Raw genomic sequence first — 23512 nt, 5'->3', positions numbered from 1 at the left:
TAGTTAATTAGTCCTTACAATACTTTTAATCGACTCATTGATTAATGGACTAATTGTTACTTCTTGTTACTGTTTTGCTATATTAGTCATACAGATCTGTTATACCTAATCTTTTTCAACTCAGTCTAAATTTAAATCATTAACCTTAGTAACATCTTTATGTTTTTCAACCTCAGACAGCAAAGAAGCACGTCGAGGGGAGAAAGCTAGAGAGGACGGCCTTCATGCGTCCTCTGCTCATGATTCCAGTTACTTTGAGATCCCTACCAAGGAGGGTCACATGGCCAATAACGGCATCCATGAGATTCCCACCAAGGACACAGAGGGCACCGCCGCCCACACCACTGCAGGTGCTGTACACATTTAATTTATTCTATTGTAAATAAAAGTCACTGTGTGTATAATTTTTCTCCTTCAGAGTTTAAAGGGAATATAGGTTTATGGTGTCTGTGTTATCAAATGAGACTACTAGATTAATTTGTGACATTAGTAATTGTATATTTACATTACAATGATGCCTTTTTGAGAAATGTGTCCTTTATGGCACTAAGAGGAATTAGCTTACAACACAAAAAAAGGAAGTGGCCCCTGTTTGTTCAGCACAAACAGCAGTCATTCTCCAACAGAAATCATCAGCTGATTTGATCATACTTAGACGTACCATATATTTCCAAAAGTTCCAAAAGTACCATTATACCATAGTTTTACAATTATTTTTTAAAAGTTCATCACCCAGCAGAACTTTTATTTGTACTCGCTGACTGACACCGACTGACACAACTGCAACGTCTGCTCTACAGCTCAAGGTCACGCCTCCTTCACCATAGAGTTTGACAACACTTCTCCTGGGAAAGTCACCATTAAAGACCATGTGTCGAAGTTCACACCCGACCACCACAGATCTCGCTCCAAGAAGAGTGGAGGAGGAAGCGGAGGAGCGGGTGGAAGGGACTTGAGCACACTGCAAGCCGCTATGATGGCGTCGGAGAGCAAGGTGGCTGATTGGCTAGCCCAGAACGACCCCACTCTGGTGCGCAGTGAGTCAACGGAGGACGACAGCAAGAGCATCAAGAGTGACGTTCCAGTCCATCTCAAAAGGCTAAAAGGTGAAGGTTCTGTTTACACTTTTATGTGCTGTAGCTTTATTTGGTTCTCGTCTTCTTCCTTTCTTTCTCATACAGAAGATTTTAATTTGCACACTGCAATAATATTCCCTTGTGAATTATCAATTAGTTTTACCTGAATTATCATCATACTACTAGTGTCATACCTTAATGTTACAAGATTTTACACACTGTCTCAAATATCCATGTCTCTTCCTATATTGTGTGAAAACTGGGTTTATTTTTTGTTAGGTAGACAGGTTGTTGGCTGTGGTAACCATGCCAGGGGATTAGCAGCTAACAGACAGAAACATTTAAACCCCTATCCACTCCTACTGCTCTGACATTCAATGACCAGGCTTAGCATGAGTAGCATCGCACAGCCCCCCATTGAATTTCACTTTTTCACTGTTTACAGTCATTATCCAGTTAGCAGCACATACTCATATACTACTTCATGGCAGTAAAGAGCATTAGACGTGGATTTTGGTTTGGTTGTTTTGTCTGTTGAATTGTCAGTGTGGACATTTAAAACTTCTTTGGTTACCGCTGTGGGCTTGTTGCTATGTATCCTTGGGGTAAGGTTTGCGATTTCCATGACTGTAAATTGCATACTTCTGTGTGGGTCTTTGTTCCTTTTACCTGCAAGCAGCCAACTGCTGAGTGGGTTCCTGCTGCACAGAGATTTTGTGAGAATGGGCCGGACCAGGCAGTGTTAGTGGTGCCAGTAAAAAGAGTTTAAGTATGAAGCTAAGCTAGGCTATGGTAGACTGCATGCTGGTCATGAGTTAATTAAATGGAGGTCAATTTATGATGTTGTTGACATGTGTGGGGGAGGGACAAGCAGGGAGGAGCTGATGAAAATGGAAATCTTTAATGCAGGAGTTTAAAGCAGGGGAAGCTAATTCATTAGACGGGGTTAGTACTACATGCATGTCAACTGACTGATGGAGTGGCTCACCTGATGGATGATTATGTTGCTAACTGACTGTCTGACTGACTTTGGGACTGCTGGAGTCTGCAATGTTTCTAATTGTGACTGATTGATGCTTAATGAGCTGGCCCTTGGTATTTCCTCTTAATAAGAGCGAGAGTGAATGGACTGTGGTTGGTTGTGATGTGAGTTTAGGTAGGAAAAGCAAGAATACCCACAGATGAAAGAGAAAAGAGAGGTGGGATGAGTAGGGACTGAGAGGACAAAGAGGGATGGATAGAGGGCAGGTGGACAGCTGGATAGGAAGTGGTGTATTGATGCCGGCTGTGTCCATGTGAGGTGTGAAAAAACAGGTACACTGGAGAGACAGGAGAGCGGATCAGGAAGGTGGGAGAGCCTCACTGTAGAGCTGAGTGCAGCATTTCTAGCAGTAACAGCAAAGATGATTGGACAAAGAAAGGCAGGAAGGAGAGAGAGAGGCTTGTTGCCTGGACTGCAGTGAACGTGGAAAGGGAGGCAGCAAATGAGGAGAGAGCGGTTTTTGGCAGATAGTTGTTATAGTAACAGTGATGCAAATGATGGGAGGGAAAGAGAGAATACAGTCATTTACAAATAGCAAAAACTAGCAGTGGTGTCTTTGTGTCTGTGTGTGAGAATGCTGCGGGAGCATGTGTGAGAAACGAATTTCAACGCTGATTCAGGGCGTGTGTGCAGCATTTGCCGCTCGCATGTGGATTTGTGTGGCAGAAATCCGTCGTGTGTGTGTTTGCTGCATGTGTGTATTTGAGACATGCTCAGCACTGATCTGCAGACAAGCAGTGCAGCGTGTGTGAGAAGAGGCGTGTGAGATGTGCTTTGGGTGTGTCATAGAGGTACGAGGCAGAGAGAGAGGCAGAGGTTTAGCGAGGAGGCAACTGAGCCAAAGCTTTTGATTTGTAAACATCAAGGTGAGTCTTTCTCTTTTTGCTACAAGGAGAAAAATAGAGGATAAATCTTTATACTGTCTGTTATTTCTTTCATTGTTAGGTGAATTATTGTAACATCTAAAGATCTCTGCATTCTAATACGTGTAAGACTTTAAATATGTGATTGGAAATGTTATTGAGGATGCCAGAATTTTTCTGTTTTTCATTCATGATCAGTATTTCATGCACAATCGATATCATTCGCAGCAATTGTAAAAGGGTTGAACTATAATATTGTGTGTGCGTATTATACTGTATTGTAAGCTTAAATGCAGTAAGATTCCATGTATGTTTGTTTGCAAATTTGCTTGTCTGTTTCTGCAGCTGTGCATGCATGTAAGTAAGTGCATCCTCGTGCCGGGTGCTCAGTTGTGTGTACGTTTGTGTGCATGTGTGTGTGTGGCCAGCGGTGGAGGCAGAGGCCAGCTCCACTGTGAGTCATGGCGGGGCGATTGGGGCAGAGCGCTGGACTCTCACAGATAGCTCTGTTCTCCTCTGGCCCTGCCAACGGCTTCTTTGTCTGGGACACGTAGCATGAAAGACCTGCCTCTCTCTGTCTGCTTATCTGCTGATCTGCTCAAGCTACTGTAACGCTCAGCTGCTTTCCTCCCTCATTCCATTAATGCTATTTTTTTTTTTATTCTTTGCTTTATGCCATGCGTTATTAAATTTCGTAAAGTGATAAAAGACAGGACAGACAGTGGAATGTGACAAATTAGCTGCAGACTCAGAAATATGCCCATGCCATTGTGATACCCCAATATGGAAACAGTACTAGATCAAATTAATTTTGGACTTCAGTAAAGTTTCTGGGGTTGTGAGAGATAGATTAAAACAAAGAAAGCAGCAGAGCCTGAGCAATATTGGCATTAAGTTCATAGTAATGGTCAAGCTCTAAAAGTATTGGATCCTACAATTCCGATAATGTAACTCCACCCCCGCATTTGTAACGTAGGCCTTCTGTTATAATTGTGAAGATTCCAAAGTTGAAGCGAGATAATCACTGCAACATCATCAGGGTTATTATCTCAGATATGAAGAGTGTCTTCAGAGCTACAGAAGACATTAAACAACTGCTGTCACAGGCTGAGTAGTTCTAACCTTGATGAGTTAAAGGATCCTCATGAACAAAATGACTGGAGTGCCCCCTTTAAGTGCACAAATAGAATACCTCTATTGATATTGATAATGTGATATATTGATAAATGGCCTTTATTTGGACAAATGTCACATTTTCCTGACAGAATTTTCTTAATTCAGAAAAAATATATACGGTAGTGAATGATGACAGATAATCTAAAAAACAATTTGAATTGTGCTATGAATAATGTCAATTTAAAAGATTTTTTTTTCCAGCTTTTCCAACTGTAAATTTGTCTTAAACTAATCAAGTATAAGACTGAAAATACTAATAACAGATACTACACACCCAACAGTCAACCAAAACCTTATAGAGTTGTCCTGTATTTGGAAGCTCACAATACTGGCTAACTCTCCTATCGTATAACAGCAGCTGTCAATATGGCCAGATTTATTGTGATTTTCACCGTTTTATATACTTTTTCTGTGCCAAGGTGAAGGCCATGTTGGCTTGGTGTATACTGTGTGTATCACTGAGTGGTTTCACACAAAAATGTAATGATATTTTAATATCTATACAACAAACTGTGACTTTCTTGATCCTGGTTGTCTTTTAAATCGACAAACATCATATGAGTCATTTATGGCACAATTCAAATGGGATCAAAAATGTATTTGTCTCTTTCCATTGAATATTGTACAATTTTTTTCCAAAAATAAGGTCCGATCGGAAGGGGCAGGACTTCACCTCTCTATTGTTTTCATTCTTCAATGTGCAAAATCATTATCCACATCAATTTTCATACAGCACTGTTCTAATTGGACTTTCAGTGGAGATAACAGTAAAGATAAATCTGGAAAAAAAAGAAAAAGTGAAGTGACATCATAGGATCAGACTAATTCAAAGTCAACAGTGTCTGGACAGTTCTTCCGACAAACGACTGTAGTCCACTCAGCCATACAACCAGCATTTTGTCCTCTTTTCTCTTGGAGGGCAGTCCACTTCTAGTACTTGATTCAGCTTTTGCACACTGTGGCTATTGTAAAAACAGCTTTGAACATCGCAACATGGTTTTAAACTAAAGTCATTTTTAATATCTGAAGTCACACTGTATGGGATGGGAAGAGATTAATCCATTTAACTAATCAGCTCATGAACAGGAACAGACGTAGACTTTAGATTATGAAGTGATGCTATTGTATGATTTATTAGTTAAGAGTAAGCATGAGATCCAAACCTGTGCCATGATTTATGAAAGCGTATGAAGTAGTGTTCTCATCCGGTCATCCATAAAAACAGCCACATGGTGTTTCCTCCCCTCCTCTCTCTGACACCCTGACTGTCAGCTCGTTAACTGACAGGCTGATTGTGTGAGTGGCTGTCAACTCTAGTGACGATATACTACATCCTGAGCCTCTTTCAGTCAAGAATTCCCACTCTCTCTCTGTTGGATTTTTCTTTTCTCTCACTTAATCCACTTTCTCTCCTTTCCCATCCACCCTCCTCTTTTCCTTCTTCCCAGTTCAGCCTTCCCAGCTTCCTTTCACCTCCCCTCCTCCTCCTCCTCCTCCATCCCTGAAGCCCTATCTGTCTCCACCACACTCTTATCCAGACTCATACTCCGCTTTCCCCTCCATATTCTCCTCCTCCCCTCCCCCTCACCACTCTCTCTCACTGCCAGTAGGCAGGGCCAGTAACCGTGTGGGTGGCATGTCTGGATTAGTGTGGCACACTGTCTGCCTTCGTACACTGAGAGGACATGCTGATTTGCCCCAGACTGATCAAAATGTAGAAATACCAGTAATGTGGTAGGTAAACCAGGCATTGTGATAGTTGATAGCTGTACTCAGGCCACAGGCGAAGGTTTCTGGTTCTTTTAGGCTGGAAAGGTTAGCAAACATTTGTTTCTTGTTGTGGTGTCCACAATGGATGTGCTTTCAGGAAGATGTGGTTATGTGCTGTGGTCTATATGGGAACTTTTTTCATCTTCTTCTTCTCTGAACAACCACATACATTGTTTTACTGCACAATACTGCTGTTTTGTTAGTTTATGGATGCACAATGGCAACAAACAGCTGCAAACTGATATATTTGACTGTGAATTGGACATATTTGACATATTTGTACATTGCAATGTGGAATATTGTTCATATTTTTCATATTGTTCTCTATTTCTTGTGTCGTGACAGGCAGCAAACATGAGGATGGTACCCAGAGTGACTCAGAGAATGGACTGGGCCTGCGTTTCGCGAACCGCCGCCACGCCCTCGAGGAGCGCCTAAAAGCAGCACACGGCCACTTGGGAGGAGCGGGAGGGACAGGAGGAGGCAACGTAACAGTGAGTGGGAACAGAGCAACCAGCTCCCGCACGGCCTTTATGATCGAGTTCTACGACGAGGAAAACCCTCGCAAACGCCGGTCATATTCTTTTTCCCAGACTGCACCCCTATTGGGAACAGGAGCTGGCGGGGAGGGACTGTGTCCACAGCCTCCCTCTCACCCCAAGGTGTTCAGCATTTCCACCTCTGCTGCCTCAGATTCAGGTAATAAAACTTCAACATTAATTTGCAGAAGTTGCAGTAAATCTGTTAACTAGGGGCTGTTGCCATTCATTCATTAAAATCAGTCACTACAGCGACTTGTCTCTGTACCGTGATCCTTTGTGAAAGCATGTTACATGTGTTTGTGCATTTGTATACATTTTTTTGTAATAGATGTATTTCTGCTCTATACTTTGTTACCTCTAGGTAAGGTCCAAGCTCCAATACCAGCTACAGTGACTGCAGGTGCCCCTACCGCTGCCCGAGTCCTTCTCAAGCAGAGATCAGAGGACCCGAGTATCGGTCGCAGCTCAGCCAGTACCGGGCTGGCGACAGGTAGTCCCACCACCCCCAGCGAGGACGCCTCGGTCGTGGGGAGAGGAGCGGGAAATGCTGCAGGAGATGCAGAGGATGACCACAGCGATAAAGGGACCTACACTATTGAACTGGAGAACAGGAACCCAGAGGAAGAGGAGGCCCGGCGTATGATAGACAAGGTAGGAATGTGAACCTCAGCCATCACAATAATTTGTCTTGACTGCATTATCTTAATTCTGGCATGAGGAGATGCAATAGGAATCCCATCAAAATTATTGGAAGATTTAATATTTTCTTTTTACTATTTGCAGTGTAGATAATAAATAACTTTGGAGAAACTTTTTCCTCTTTTTTGATGGTTTGCTTAAAAAAAAGCAAGAGTTTTATAATGAATTTATGCCATTAACGCCCCCACAGATTTGTGATAAAAAAGCAATTTGCTGACCAGGCTAAAATCCGCTCTGCTTGATACTGCAACAAAGTCCCATTCCCTTTGAGGCTCATTCCCGGACAGCCAGACACACTCTGTTTTTCTGTTACTGTTGTACTTGTCATGATATGGACGTAAGACTATTTACCAATGCAACACGAATATAATTGCATGTTGCGATTATTATTTTGTATTGCTGTATGTAGTTTAGATAATTGACTGCAGTCGAATAGACTTAAGTAGACTGTAAACTGTAAACTGGAGCTGAGTAATGTTTGTCTAATTTGTGTGGTTATTCATTAATTCATGTCATTAGCAAAAATATAGCAAAATAATGCAACTCCCTTTAAATCTCATGTCCAGAGAAGCACTTTGGAGATTAAGAAAAAAACATTGTTTCTCTTACGATAGTTTAAATAAAGGTTCAACCAAATAGAGGTTATTGGAGAATCATTGCTTTTTCTGCTGATAGGTCCTAAAGTTCATATTACAAGAATCACTCCAGAAAATGTATGAAAACAAAAACCTCTTCCTTGGTGCCCTCTTTCCTTATTTGTGACTGTAAAAGTAGCAAGTGGAAAGACAAGAGCATAATTCAAACTTACTCTGCAGTAATTCTAAAGAGAAACAAACAGTCCAGAGCAAGGTTAATTGTCTCTTTATTACCTGCTTCGTTAGCACTTTTAGAGTTAGCACGTCCTTTGGGACAGATTTGTGCTGTTGCCACTGAAACAAAGCTATCGACTCTCAGTTGCCTCGCCTGACCACCACTCCATCCTGTCAGTCCCATTGGTAAACCTAATGCTTCTGTAATAGCCTGAGGAGACTTGCTCCATCAAGCGCTGCCCTGTTTTATGAAACGTTGCTCCATGGAGGTTAAAAAAACACCATCAGTTTATTACTGCCGCCCCTGTCCTTTGGTTCAGCACTCTTTCATTGTTGACTGAAAGAGGCAAAGCAATACACTTACAGAGAGATGGCTTAATGTTAGTTTCAGGGTGAGATTTGGCTGACTCGGGCTAAAAATAAGGGAATTGCTAGGATTTCTTTTGACCTTCATTATAGGTAAAGTCAGACTAAGAAGAAATACTTCCTTTAAATATGTACAAATAGCAGGAAATTTACTAGAGTTTTTAATTGCTACCTTCAAGATTCAGAAGTTGCGATTGAAGGCATATCTACTCATTTTAGGAAGCTAAGTTGTCAATTAAGGTTGTTACATACTGTAGACATAATTTAAACTTTACTAAATTACATCTTAAAGAGCCACATTTCCCTTCAAGTGTTGTATACAGGTGTTAGGAGGAGCAGTGATATAATTAGTTGGGTGTATTTCTAGGCAGTGTTAGTCTGCATTACATTCAAAACTGGAAGTGTTGTTATGCTAATTCCTGTAATTAGCTGACACACTAATTGGCACACTGCTCACAGTCTGTCCGCTCTCGCTCTCTCTCCCTCTCCCTTTTGTAAATAGTGTGTATGTGTGTGTGTGTGTATATCTGTGTGTGTGATTTCTGTTCGTTGCCATGGTACTCATCTATCAAGTGCAGATCGTTGCTTTAATTCAACAGCATCTACTTCTGTCGGTTCAGTTCACCTTTATTTATCAAGAGAACTGTAGAATAATATTATTATTGTTATACTTTCATTAAAAAGTGTGCTGCAGCACTTACGTCTTTAGGATCCATACAGTTAAGACTAATTGGAAAGTATGACAATAATACATACAATACATACATAATGCCATACGATTTGCATGCATTAAACTTCAGCAATATGTCAATTTTTTTGCCATATTTTCAGCTTTTGTCCTACTTTTTTAAACATTGGTAGGTGTTCGGTGTGCAGCAGAGCCAGAACGCCTCTATTCTATCAGAACTGAAAGAAGGAACAGGAAAGGAGACTGGAGAGTCAGAGAAAGAGGTAGAAAACGATACTTTAACAGCTTATTTGTCTTTCTTTTGTTTTGTTTTTGCAGTTCACGATTCTACTTTTTATTCTCAGAGTTTACTTTTGGTTCTCTCTTGTTGTCTCTCTTTTTATCTGTCTTTCTTTCTAAATCTCTCCTCATATGTTCACCAATACACAAGTGTACATTACACCCATATTGATAGTGATTAATTCTTTGTTGATCAGGTAAATTCCAATGTAAAAAATGACCTCTTACTCACAGTTACTTATGTGCTCTCAGTCTAGTTTAGTATAACAGAATGTATAAGCAGTAGATGAAGAATCATGGCTGAGTTTCATGATGTGAGTCACAGTCACTCCCATGGCTTGACTGCTCTACTCCCCTAGCCTGCTCATGGGAGGAGGCTAGTCCTCCCTGACCTAGATCATGCCAAGATGAGGAGAGACACGTTCGGCCCTCCAGGCCATTTCATCAGAGGGAGGGGACAGCGTGTTTGAGCATTGACAGCCTTTGTATCATGTCTTTTATGTCGTTTAGATACAGATAGATATCTTTATCTCAGTAAAATGAGGAGCTGCTGATCAGCTTTTCTTAAAACTTTCTTGAAAGGTGACACTGGTGGGTGCATCAGATATAGGCTACATCAAATAAGACATTTTGCAAGAAAAATACAAGTATAGCCCTTCATTGCCACAAACTAAATAATTTCCATCATATTTTTAATTTCAGATGAACACATGAATGCTAATCTCACTGATGATCTGCTCTGTATATTTTGTGCCACTTTGAGCCACCACCAATTGACTAAACTGCTCTTTTTTTCCTTCTCTCTTGTCAACCCATCCCCCTCTCGTGTCCCCTCAGGCTCTTCCTGGTGACTCGAGCTGGGTCTCTCAGTGGGCCAGTCTAGCTGCCAACCACACCAGGACAGACCCAGAGGGCTCAGGAGCAGAAACAACCACCTTCCTGCACAAAGAGAGAGGTACATATTTACTTGATCGCAGAGAATGGATATGCCTGAATTCAATGTTGAGCTGGATTAATTGCCAAAACTTAGAAGAATGTACAGTATAAAGTAGCACTCGAATGTACTTTTAATTTAATGTTAAACTTGGCTTGAATCTCAGTTAAGTGAGTTTGTCCTTTCTCTTGAAGCTGATGCCTTTGAGTCCAGTGCATCCCTCAGCAGAGGAGAATCCTCCTCCAGTCTGACAGACCGCAAACGCAGGACGCTCCCCCAGCTCCCAGTAGATGACCCCCGGGCAAAATCCAGCACCAAAGCTCTGGGACTGAGGTCTGAGATTGGGGAGAAACAGGACACCGAACCCCCAGAAAAAGAGAACAAGGGAGACGGGGAGTCCCCAACTCCAAAGGGAGACGTGGAGATGACCAGTAAACGGAAACAAAGCTCCACATCTTCTCCGTCCAAGGCTCCTGTCCGGACATCTGGCAGCGCTGAGCGGAGGAAGAGGTCAGAGGAGAGGAAAGGAGGAGGAGGAGGAGGAGCAGGAGCCGGAGAAGGAGAGAAGTCTGGGAAGCCTCTGGTGCGCCAGGGAAGCTTCACAATTGAGAAGCCTAGCGCTAATGTCCCTACAGAGCTCATCCCACGCATTAACAGAGGCAGCAATGGGCGCGAACGCAGTGACTCCGTGGGCAGCATGGACACTGCTACGCTCCTGAAGGACACTGAAGCTGTCATGGCGTTCCTGGAGGCCAAACTAAGAGATGAAAACAAACTAGACCAGAAAAGCAGTAAAGCTGGAGTCACCACTCATGGTTCAGGTTCTGGCTTCCCCGCTCGGACTGGCTCCATCTCTCCTGAGTCGGATGTGGACACGGCCAGCACAGCCAGTCATGTGACTGGAGAGAGGAAAGCTGGTGGCGAACAAAAACGACGTTCCTTCAGCAGTATGCATCGAGAAAAGAGCAACATGAGCACAGCTTCCAAGACCAGCGTTACCAATGCAAGTGCACGTGAACGCTTGGAGAGGAAGTCTAAAACAAGAACTGTGGAGGCTTCAAGCCGGACTGACACACGCCGCTCTGTTCAGCAGTCTGCCTCCTCCAGAGCACGCCAGCCTTCTCTGGATCTCACTGATGATGACCAGACTTCTTCCTTCCCCATCTCTGACATCCTGTCCTCAGACCAGGAGACCTACTCTGGACCTTTGGGGCACTCCAAACTTAAATCCTCCACCGGTGGATCCTCCAAAACCAGCAGGACTCTACAGGCAGCCACGACCTCCTCCCTGAACAAGCAGGCCGCGCTGCCTCAGCCACGACCCACGAGAGCCTCCCTTCTCCGCCGCGCCCGTCTGGGGGATACGTCTGACACGGATCTAGCTGATGCAGACAGGGTGTCTGTCGCTTCTGAGGTGTCCACCACCAGCTCCACCTCTAAGCCGCCATCTGGTCGGAAGGGACTGTCACGACTGGACATGCTGGCTCAGCCACGTAGGACCCGCCTGGGCTCCATCTCGGCCCGCAGTGACTCAGAGTGTACAGTGACACGGAGCTCCACCTCTTCACCCCGCCTGTCAGCTGAGACTGCTCTGCGTCTAGGCTTGAGAGCATCAACACCAACCGAGAACAGGCTGACACCCAGGATGAGGGCCAACAGCGTGTCCAAACTGAACGAGGCCAAGACTAAGACCACTACAGCTGGATACTGCTCGCCCACAGGTGAAACTAATTTCTGGTTTTCTCACATATTGAAGGAACAGTTAGAAGAGGGAAAATTAAAGTTGTCCATCAAGGTTTCTAATTGTATTGTATCCGTTCTTATTTCTGATAGCATGTGGTATCAGGATCAAGTCTAAAAAATCTGCACCATTTTACACCTCATCATGTGTCGTTGTCTAAACATTTGTCTGTAAACATTTCCACTGTGTTGTGACAAACTTGTGCGTTGGTTGTCATCGTTCAGAGAGCTCTCAGCCCGAACCTGAGGGCGGTGATCCAGAGGAAGAGCTGATGGGTACTGTACCAGAACTGTAGAGCCTTGATTAGACAGAGTGTGTGTGTTGGTGTGTTTTGTGTGTGTCAGACCTGGGTCACAGCAAAAGAAGCTGCTACCAAGCTCAAGATTTCTATGAATTAATTTTAAGTCATGTGTAAAAGAAAATACAAATTTTGCACTGAAATCATAAATTTGTTTTGAATACTTTGCCAGATGTGAATCTTAATGTGTAGTACGAATACATGTATTAGTACATGTTGAAGTACGATGACCCAGTTCTTGCATATCTTGCCGTGTTAACTCTGTGTCTCCTCCCTGACATCCAATGACGTAATGCTGTGATGAAGACCCAAATGCTCTATTCACACTCTTACTTCTTTCAAAACATTTTACAACACTGGATCTCAAACTTCAAAATCCAAGAGCAAGTGGTTTTGCAACAGTGCTCCACCTAGTGGAGATTTTTATCCATGACACTTCCACTTTGTCCCAACTTACCCTTGAGAGACTGATAGAGCATGGTGTTGTCTCATCATGGTGCAGCTACATTAGTGCAGCTGTTGTGTGACCATTGTGAAACAGCTTAACACATCCCTGGCTCTGTCGAGGTTTATGTACCTTGTTGGATGCTTTTGTTGGCTGCCTCAAGTAGAGTTTCTTTGGTGCTGCCGTGTCTGTTGTTTTCACTTTGGTTTTATTGTTGCCAAAACATTCCTGTCGTTGTCCAATAACAATAACAGAACTAAGATACAAAAAATCGAATGCTTTGCTTCAACAGTCTTTCTAATTCACAGCAAACCCATTTATTATTTTAGTTAAAGGATAGTACATTTCAGAGAATAACTTTCTATTTGAACCTGAAGTTCATCTTTGTTAAATTATGTATATCTACATTTGTTTAGGTCCATAATCATAACATCTACTTCAAACCTACTGCCTAAGAATACAGATTTACTACCTCTACTTGCACAATTAGATTTTCCTTGATTTCCAATGAAACCAGGATTGGCTGGGGGCTGCGTCATTAACAAAGCTTCTCATGTCCACAAGCTCATTTATTAACTTCACGAATAACATGTGTTGTAATCGAATAAAGCACTGTAATATTGACTAAATATTGCTTTTCCATTACCTTCACAGTGTCCAGTAGCAGCAGGTGGAGACGTCTGCCACCAGAGTACGGCTCAACCTCAGAGGAAGAGTTTGGCTCCAACCGGAATTCTCCAAAGCACGGAGGACGCTCCCACATGCGGCCTCATCACCTCGTCCCACACCGCAGCTCAAGACTCAGCACCACCGCGAGCCCAGGCTCCAGCGTGGTGACGGGTCCAGGCGGAGTGGGAGTCAAACACCGCATGAAAGAGCAAGAGGAGTACATCAGGGACTGGACGGCCCACAGTGAGGAGATAGCCAGGTATTGATCAGTATAAGATTCACCTATTAAGAAGCTATTAAGTTAATATAAGAATGAAATATTTCACAAATCTATGCAATGTTTTAATATGATATTAAAATGCAGTGTTAAATAAGAGCTGTCCTTTATTGCTTGACTTTTATCGTGATGTGTATGTGATCACAGGTTGTTTGTTGTGTATGCACGTTGCATGTTTTCATGTCTATCCTAAAGAACTCCTCCATCTGTCTGATGGTTAACAGGTTATTCCCATGTGTGCGTAGGATCAGCCAGGACCTGGCTAAGGACCTGGCCATCTTGGCCCGTGAGATCCACGATGTGGCCGGTGAGATCGACTCAGTCAGTTCATCTGGCACTGCACCCAGCACCACCGTCAGCACTGCCGCCACCACCCCAGGATCAGCCATCGACACCCGGGAAGAGGTAGGCCCTGCACGTCCCACCCAGCCGGATATACAGGAGAGCATGAGAAAGGTGCCCGTTTTTCTTCTTCTATCACTGACTTACTGCGTGTGCTTCCATTGAGCCTTCGCCATCCCTGCTGTGTTGCTTTAATAAAAATGGCCACCTCTCTGTAGCCTTATAGCATTCATCTGCTGTGAGAAGTATTCATTAATACACGCCCATCTGCTGTTCTTTAACTCCTCCTTCTTTATTTTTCTATTTTTTACCATGAGAGGATTTACTTATTTTAACAGTATAGCATTAAAATGTAACTTTCATTGGCTGGATAATTAAAGCTTTAGAGCCTGCTTAGCTCACTAATTCCTTCATTTCTCACAAATCTTTTAAAGCTGCAAAATCACTAGAGAGAAATTTATTTTTAAGTTTTTGAGTTTTATTTCCCTCTTCTCTGCCTTCTACATCACTCCTTCTCCAGTTGGTGGATCGGGTGTTTGATGAGAGCCTCAACTTTAGGAAAATCCCTCCAGTGATTTCAACCACTAAGGCACCAGAGATCAACGGTAAGCCGGTTGAGCTCCGCCCCCGAGCTCCTGACACTCTGGAACCCCGAGCCCTGAGGAGACGCACCTGGAACCGAGAGGATGTGAGAACACAGAGCACATGACAACAAAATATACCAATCATTCACCTTCAGGTTGTCAATTCAAACTTATTTTCTTTTCCTCTGTGTGGTTAGGCGGTGTTGGACAGCCTGCTGCTCAATTCAGTTTCTCAGCTGTCAACCAAGATCAGAAATTCTGTCGACAGAACAGCAGGAAAAATCAGGTACTCATACTTGTCTTTGTACTCATACTAATCTTTCTATTGGCAAATCCACTGTGAATGAACATGCACCCTGTTGTATGTTCTTTTTCTAGGATATTGTTTAAGGATAAGGACAGAAACTGGGATGAAATTGAGAATAAACTGCGATCTGAGAGTGACATACCTCTTCTGAAAACTTCCAACAAGGTACAGAAACCTGTCTGTCTATAAAAAGAATATTGAAAGACAAGGAAAGTGAAGAATTATTGGGGAGCTAATAGTTTTGTTGTATTTTCTCCTTCTCTCTTCAGGAGATCTCCTCAATTCTGCTCGAACTGAAGAGAGTTGAGAAGCAGCTTCAAGGTAAACATTATATGGACATGATCCCTTAATCTGGTTCATCTACACTGTGTGGATCTGGTTTGATAAGATTTGAGTGACAGTAACAAAACGACCCACCAACTGTCATCAGATTCTGATTCAAATGCTGAATCTTGACTGGTGCAGAGAAGTACCTGACATTACCTTTTCCTCAACTGAGCCCCACCCACGTCAAACCAAAGAAAACAAAAAAATATAGAAATCGGTCATGTGAAACAACCAACTCTGTCCTAACTTTGGTAGAAGAAAGTGTCTTCATGTAGGATGCTATCACTCATGCCATAATAATGTTTTCAGGGCCATTAATACAAATTCAAATTTAACTTTATTTTAGCTGTAAATATAAACTGACTTAACACACAGCCTTCTACACATTGATTCTCTCTTTGTTTCTGTCCCAGTGATCAATGTGATGGTAGACCCAGATGGGACTCTGGACGCCCTGGCCAGCCTCGGCCTGGCCAGCCCCACCACCCCTACCAAGCCCCAAACCGCCAAAACAACATCCCCCTCAGCCACCAGCCCCGGGTCTGCGCCCCAAACCAAAGAATCACTGCCGGAGATCCTCCCTGGGCCTGGAGGATCAACCGCCAGGGTTCAGGCTTCCTCTGCCAGCACAGAGGAGACCGCACGAGAGCCCAGCAAGGGTCTGGGGTTAACGGGGGTCGGAGGACTGCCCTTCAACCGCATACGGCCGAGCGGAGAGGAGGCCATCGCACAGAAGTGAACAGAAAGTTCCCTGAAATCAGTGTTATGTGAAATGAATGAGTCCGGAAGCAGGTGTAGAAACATTTAACCAGTTTTTCTCACAGGACAGTTCTGCTGATTATACCAGTGGAGGATTTTGGGTATAATATAAACATTTAGCTAAAGTGTTACCAGACCCGGCCGGAAATGAAGTGCTTCAACTGAACTTTAGACTCCCAACTGATGCATCATGGATATACCTTCAGAACGGACATTCACCCATGATTGATTTGGACAGTCATATTATCAACTTTTCAACTTTAAACTGGCCGACCAGACTTCCTGATGGACTGAAGGCTACCTGGCTGCTCTCTCAGTGGTTGTACAGTCTCCACTCTCCTCCAGTCTCCTCTTGCCTTTCTCCATGTGTGTGGACCCTTCCTACACTAAGGACATGCCTTAAAACACATCCTCGATAGTAGCAGCCCCTGTCCCCTCTAATAATATACAACTTTCGAGACTTTAATAAAGTACTTTCAGACCAACAGAATGCATTGTAAAATAACACTTGCAAAATATGTTCTATTTACACTATGATGAAATGCAGCACATTGCAATGATTTATTAGCTCTTATTCAGTGTAAAAAAGATTTCAGCAGCCTTAAGTAACCACCCTGACGAACCACTCAGTCATGCAAACATGCTTTATGCCTGAAACTGTTCACAAACCAAGCAGAATTGCAGATGTTTTAGATATTTCATAACCGTCCATTGATGCATCTCTCAAACTGTTGGAAGGATTTGTAGTGCCTCCCCATCTCTGTGTCTCTCCTTCACCCATTATGTTTTCCTCTTCCCTTCCCTTCTCTCCGAGTAGTTGGAAAAAGTGTTTGTCCCTTCAGTAGCATGTACAGGACAGAGCAGAGAGCTTTCTTCCTGCTAGTCGGTGTCTGTGTTGATCTTACTAATACTGAATGGTAGTTTTACACAACAGTAACAGCCTTTGGGAAACCAATGATCATTTTAACTCAAAATTCTCACTTACCAAAGTTAATAAGTTCATCGATCTCTTCATTTTCAAGCAGTTGAGCCATCTTGAAATTCATCTATCGTGCAAAAGCCTGAGAATCTATATTTCAAAAATGGCAGTTCATCTCATCATATTTCTCACCTTCTCTGAATGTCAAATCATTTTTCTGTCAACGAATAAAAGATTGCAAAAGCTTATTTATTATAATGAAACACTAGTTTAATCATTGCTGCCATATGCTTTTGGTCTCTGTGACAGTGCCCTTAGCTTTTTGCAATACATCCACTCAAGTGTCCTATGATTTCCAATTGGCTTTTTTCTACTTTTTCCAGTCACGAGTGATGTGACTTTTTTTTAAACATAGCAATGATGAGCGAAGAAAATATCTGTTTAAACTAAATATTTTATAATATTTAGATACTGGCATTGTAGATATTGTACACCTTTACTTTGTAATGCTTGAGTCACCTCACAATAAATTTAATTTTCTTTGTCTGTCATACGAAGTACACAGAAAACCTGAACATGGAAAACTGCTGGAATTGGGTTTTAATTTCAGGCAACTTACAAAGAGGCCTTTTATGGTTCATAATTTTTCTTTGAGGAACACATTCCTTGAAAATAAGCTCCCCATCTATTTTTGGAATTTTACGCGTAATACAGCTTCAAATCGGTGTGTGTACAGATAGATGCATTGTTCTATTTCCACCAGCGGGGGAAGTTCCAGCATACTGATGCTGTAACATTGCAGAGACAGTATAGGTTAACCTCTTTCTCATTGACTTTGCTGCTTTTCTACTTACTTTATGGGGACGAACCATTTTCTGAATCTCTCTTCAGCTTATAGTCTGTGTTCTAGAGTAAGTAAGGCAGTATATTAGTACTTAGATACTCTTGCAATAGTGAATTTAGGTACCAGAATACGTGTTCATTTCCTTCTCTCTATACTGTACTGTACAATGTTTTTCAATGCCTTGAAGTGCCCATTTTGACTCTAGAAGGGCATTGATTAAAACAAAAGAAAAAGATGTAGTTGTCTAAAAAGAATTCTCTTATTTTGCACATCAGATTGTGGTGTTTTTTTCATACAGAAGTAGTGAAGAAGCAGTGAAAGGCTGCATCAGATGTCAAATGGTTTGACAAAGAATGATATCACTTTGGATGATATCAGAAGTGACTGCCTTGCCTCTCTGGAACTATTCTGTCTGTACAAACAAAGCCTCTAATCATGTTTGTTGTTTTTTTTCTTTTCTCCCGTTTTATCAAAAAAAAGAGAAAAAAAAAGAAATTAGGGGACTGTGAATGCTAGGTACATGTTTATTTTTGAAATTCTACATGTGTCATCTGATCAGTGTTCTTTGTCATTTTTGTAAAGAAAAAACACCATTTTATTTATTTTTTTGTTCAATATTTTGTGGATGTTTCATGCATTTTATATTTGTTCGACTACCTGCATTGTTTCTTACTGTTAATAAAAGAGAGCCATTCACTTGTTTCTCTGTTTTGATTTGACTGGGAAATACTGACTTCTGGTTACAATATTTATCGTTCCTGTTCACAACCAGGTGAAGTCACCAATACTGACTGACAAAGAATCTCTATTACAAACTGGATTTTGTAACAACCATCAGCAGGCATTTTTTGATCAAAAAAAAGGAAAGGTTTCATTTTATATTCAGACAGAATTTCTATCATTCTTATTAAATAAAAGTAGACCTGTCTTCTTTTTAGATGACAAATCATGTCTCAACTGAAAATGCAAATGACTCAGCTACCCCTTTGTTTTGAATGAACTATGAAACATTTGCATGAGTAAGTGTTTGAATCTATCTACACAAAGATATGCTAAAAATGATAAAAATAAAAAAAGGACATTTAAAAAGGTGCAGTGTGTAAGATTTAGTATATAGAGTCGAGGATCTTGGTTTACACTAATAAAAACATAGTTTTGAATATTATATACAATTTCTTCCAATGGATAACCCCTAAATCCTACATACTGACCTTTAAAGTTGTCTTTATATTTTTTCAAATAAAGGCATTCAGTCTGATTTGAGGAATTTTAGATAAAGACAAACAAGAAGTTTTATTCATATAATTTTATTGTCATTGATGAATTTCCAGGTTTTGTTTGATTCTTATTTCCAATGACAAACTGTTAGAGACTTAACGATACTGTTTGTCAGACAACAGATGTGACTAATGATGACTGGATGGTCTGTGCTGAGAGATGGTGGTTAGCCGGGAGGCCACCCCATCTGGCGTCCACCCAGGATGTGGATGTGGATGTGGTAGACCGACTGGCCTCCGTGCTTTCCGTCATTGACGACGATCCTGTAGCCTTCAGATAGACCCGCGTCTTTGGCACACTTCTTTGCAACTAACATTAAGTGGCCCAACAACTACGAAACAGAGAGAGAGAATGAATGAATGACTGACGTGAAAATACACAGATGTATGTACAAGCAGACAACCACTGGATTACAACAGTGTTCAGAGACAACATGGCTGTGAAGGGTTCCATCTAGTGGTCAGTGACAAAAAGTAGGACAAATCACTGAAAGGAATTTTACAAACCATTATAAAAGCTGGCAATACTTACTGCAGCGTCACTCTCCTCCGCTAGAGACAGCTGAGCAATTGGCTTTTTTGGGACAACGAGGATATGAATGGGAGCTTGAGGAGAAACATCATTGAAGGCCACACACTGAAATACAAAAGAACACATTAGAAGAAAAGTTCAGCCTGTACAGACAGATGTGGAGTTGGTTTAGATAATTAGAAACATTAATATGATATAATGCAATAAAAACTACCTCAATTTGTATGTCGACATCCGCTTTGGTTGTTAATTTGTTTTGCCGCTGCATTTTATGATGTTTTATTCTAATATGTTGTCCACCTCATTTACAGTACATATATGGAGCTACCCTGCACCAAGACAGTTACTTTTTAAAGATTCTTTGATTGCTTTTCATTAAATAAAAAGGCGTGTCCTATCTGTGATGCAATGGACTCATCTGTTTCCTAACAAAATGTACGGTTAAAGGGATTCCAGTGTGTTTAAGTGCAATTTTTGTTTTTATTGTGAAGTTTTAAGAATATTTAGAAAATTATCGGGATAGTATCGTAAATTATGTAATTATGTTGGACAGGATAATCGTGGCATGACGTTTTCATAATGCCCCATGCCTAGCAGATGATCCCAGTTAATCACCCTCATCTGGTAAAAAGTGGGATAAGACCCAGGATTTATTAACTGGAACCAATGCGCATCATGACTGGGCAATAAACACAGCAAGCATTTCCCTTTTCTTTCTTGCACTGTAAGTGTAGTGTAATATAATTTGCAGCTGTTCTAATAATAAAAATCTCCTTCTGTCTGTCAGTATGTTTTGTTGTTTGCAGTGAAGCCTGTCAAACAGGCTTCACTGCATTGATGATAGCTGATAGATTGGCAATTACATGATGGTGTTTGTCTCTGTAAATCATAAGGGTGTTACCTTCTGTCTGGATATGACACAGCGTCAACATTTTCAGGGTTTTATATGTCTATATTGTGCTAAATTTCAATATCAAATATCACAGAAACAATAATACAGATGAATGCACACGGTCTGTATTTTCAGTGGCTACATATTGAAAGGTATTGCAGCAGTAGCAGGCAGATTGGGCCAAGTGGACCTTGACAGACTTTGGTGGAAAGCCAAGAGGCTGCAGATGCCAAGTGGCAGCAGAAGATGAGCGATGATTTATAACATGCAGAACTAAAACAAAACCATGCATAGAAGCCTATCAAACTGTTAAAAGCCTTATTCAGTTATAAAAGCACAATTTCTGTAGTCTGAGAGCAAACTGTGCTGTATCTCTGCAGCAAGCACGATATTAGTATTTTTTGGTCAGTGATAAACGACCTACACGTATAAATACTAAAAACATTACAGAAAAGTAATTTTAAGTGCTGTATCGTAGGCAACTGGACTTTCTTGAAGACGTTTCGCCTCTCATCCCACAGTAAAATAGCATTTCCTGCGCAGCTAGCGCGGAGCTAACATTAGCTAAACGCCGCCTGCAGGGAGCTGTTACCACGAAGCAGTGCGACTTAATGCATCCAAATGCGTTTATAAGTGTAAATATTAAATGCATACCAGGTCATCATCGTGGATTAGTGTGGCAGGTATCTCTTTGCGGATGATTTTTCCAAATATCGTGTCTCCGCCCGCCTGGGCAGTCTGCGCTTTCTGCGTTTCATCAGCCATGTTGGCGCAGGACGACCCTCCTGTCAGCGCCGCTTTTGGTTCTGTGTAACCCCAGCGGGCGCTCATTGGCTGCCAAAACGCGTCATTTTAAAGTCTGCACTGATTGGTCAACGGCATGACACTTCTTCCTCCAAAGCCGGAAGTGAGCCGAAGAAGTCAACATGGGCACCCGTTTGAAGGTGAGGATGGAACATTTTCATATTTATGATAATAACAATGTTTAGGGTTATGTTATGTTTGTCTCGTTAGCTGTCCCAATTCTTAAATATATGTTAGCATGTTCTTAGAGCTAAAACGGAAGGAAAGTGTTAGTACTCATAGTTGTTTCAGTTGAAGTAACAGCTGCATGTTGCTGAAGTGGCTAAAAGCTGAATGTGTGTATACATACAGGTCCTACGTGCGTTTAAAACGCTGCACAGAACAAGGATGGCTGTATTCAAAGATGATGACGCAGCACTGACAGGTGAGTTATGTACTTGGCTGGTTTGATTCCTAGAAGAAGAATGTCTGTGGCTTTATCTCTGTTGGTTGTGATGTTTATTAACCAGCTCTTACCAGAGAAGATAACTGAAGCACCTACTATTTTCCCCTCACAAAGCTGCAAGGTTAAAGATCAACGAGGAGTTCCAGAAAAACAAAGCTGAAACATCAGAAGAAAACATTCAGAAGGTACAGTGAAAGTGCAACAGAAATTGACATGATTTGTTCACATAGATTGGATATGAATGTGTGGATGTGCCACTGTATATTATCATTATTGTTCTGGATAATGGTTTGATTACTGTAGGTTTCCCGTGCACAGACACGGGGACCTACAGATTGAAATTGATAAAAACTTTAATGATTGATATTTTTATGAATTTAAAAAAAAAAAAAAAGGATTCACTTCTTGATTCCTGATCAATTTTCTGTGTGGGGGGGAAAAAAAGTAGGCCTCCATAATTTTTCAGTGTGGATTCAACTATTTATTTCTGAGTCATGTCACTCAGGTGTGATAAAGCTCCACTGATCACCGGTTCTCAACTGGAATCAGTTCTTGATTCCCATCCCTACAAATTAGTAAATATTTGCCCATTCACTTTTATTTAAGTCAAATCATGCCTTGGTCGCATGCCTGCATGGCACTGTTATTCACCTAGGCAAATATATATATCCTTGGTAAACAACATATGATGCTTGCTGTGGAAGAAGTGTTACTCATTCGTAGAGTCTCAAACTCATGGCGCACTGCTGTCATCTTTCTTCATGAAATGAAAACACGCTTTGGACAGTCTCTTCCTCTCAGCCATGAGTCCTTCTTGACCACAACTTTCCAGCAGCGTAGACGCATGAGTTAAATGTCATTGCTTTACAATTCCCAAGCGTCAGAAAAACATGCCAGCATCGATATAAGGAATTGATAAACTTGGAGGCATACGGTTCTGAAGGATCGGTCAGTTTGGAACTGGTTGTCAACTTGAACCAGTTCTCGATTCCCATCCCTACCCATACCAGAGTATGAGTGACATTTCTAAAGTCCAAAAGTAAAGCCAAAAGCAGTAAAATCCTGATCACAGTTTTCAAACAGAGAAGCACTTTGGATTTATGTTTAATCTGCAAATTATGTGAGAAGAGGGGCATATGACATGTTTGTTCGAAGGGGCCCATTGTCTCATAATATGTCTACACTCATTACCCTTCTGCTTTTACAGATGATCAAAATGGGCACAGATGTGGAAATTATTCTTCGACAGTCCGTGTTACAAATGGAACATGTAGGAGAAAAAACGCTAAGTATGTCATTCTTTGATTCTTCTTCAAATACCAAGTAACGTGTGCTCGCAAAGAATATAAACCAGGAATCTTGGCCTATCTTTGTTTTCTCACAAATGAATGATACTTCCTCATGATATGTACTTTTTCTCTCTCTCACACACAGTGCTTCGACCCAGAGAGAGCCTTCTTCTTGAAAATGTACCCTATTGTGACCAGCCCAGGAAAAAGTCATGACAGACCACCTGATTACATCTTTTTCATAAAAGAAAAACAGACTTACCATTCATTACCATCCATATACATTTTAAAGTAATCAACCAAAACATACTTTCAAGTATTTTAGGATCTCCCGAACAAAGAACATTTTAAAGATCATCGCTACATAGAGAAATGTTTTTGTTTCTGTGAAGACCTCAGCTGTTCTGATTTAAGAAATCTGTGCTGTAAACTGAATGCCATAATTTAATGTACAGTATTTTCTCAAATGTTTGTGAAATGTGTTAACATTTCATTTGGAGGTTTTCCACATGCTTTT

General features: G+C 41.5%; 3 protein-coding genes across 3 annotated transcripts in view; 2 read left to right on the top strand and 1 right to left on the bottom strand.

Moving 5' to 3' along the window:
- Positions 1-18452, top strand: part of cep170aa (centrosomal protein 170Aa) — a 31607-nt gene extending 13155 nt beyond the window's left edge. Inside the window, exons 8-21 of the mRNA XM_073482590.1 lie at positions 177-350; positions 801-1106; positions 6273-6626; positions 6831-7120; positions 9205-9294; positions 10148-10265; positions 10439-11965; positions 13383-13656; positions 13899-14130; positions 14537-14704; positions 14798-14886; positions 14979-15072; positions 15177-15228; positions 15648-18452. Of these exons, the coding sequence (XP_073338691.1) occupies positions 177-350; positions 801-1106; positions 6273-6626; positions 6831-7120; positions 9205-9294; positions 10148-10265; positions 10439-11965; positions 13383-13656; positions 13899-14130; positions 14537-14704; positions 14798-14886; positions 14979-15072; positions 15177-15228; positions 15648-15973 (4094 nt within the window). The 3' untranslated portion in view covers positions 15974-18452. The remainder of the gene's footprint in view (positions 1-176; positions 351-800; positions 1107-6272; positions 6627-6830; positions 7121-9204; positions 9295-10147; positions 10266-10438; positions 11966-13382; positions 13657-13898; positions 14131-14536; positions 14705-14797; positions 14887-14978; positions 15073-15176; positions 15229-15647) is intronic.
- A 595-nt stretch (positions 18453-19047) lies between these two features.
- Positions 19048-21262, bottom strand: hint1 (histidine triad nucleotide binding protein 1). Its single transcript, XM_073482503.1, has 3 exons — positions 21112-21262; positions 19566-19670; positions 19048-19365 (listed from the first exon to the last, which is right to left on the bottom strand). The coding sequence occupies exons 1-3, from the start codon at positions 21220-21222 to the stop codon at positions 19201-19203; spliced, it is 381 nt and encodes a 126-aa protein (XP_073338604.1). The 5' UTR covers positions 21223-21262; the 3' UTR covers positions 19048-19200.
- Positions 21263-21375: 113 nt separating this feature from the next.
- Positions 21376-23456, top strand: lyrm7 (LYR motif containing 7). The gene is made up of 5 exons (XM_073482139.1): positions 21376-21401; positions 21613-21685; positions 21821-21891; positions 22914-22995; positions 23141-23456. The coding sequence occupies exons 1-5, from the start codon at positions 21384-21386 to the stop codon at positions 23209-23211; spliced, it is 315 nt and encodes a 104-aa protein (XP_073338240.1). The 5' UTR covers positions 21376-21383; the 3' UTR covers positions 23212-23456.
- Positions 23457-23512: the final 56 nt, after the last annotated feature.

The sequence above is a fragment of the Pagrus major genome, chromosome 15 (assembly GCF_040436345.1).
Source record: "Pagrus major chromosome 15, Pma_NU_1.0".
In the NCBI taxonomy this organism is placed as follows: domain Eukaryota; kingdom Metazoa; phylum Chordata; class Actinopteri; order Spariformes; family Sparidae; genus Pagrus; species Pagrus major.
This window is presented reverse-complemented; position numbering and strand designations above follow the sequence as displayed.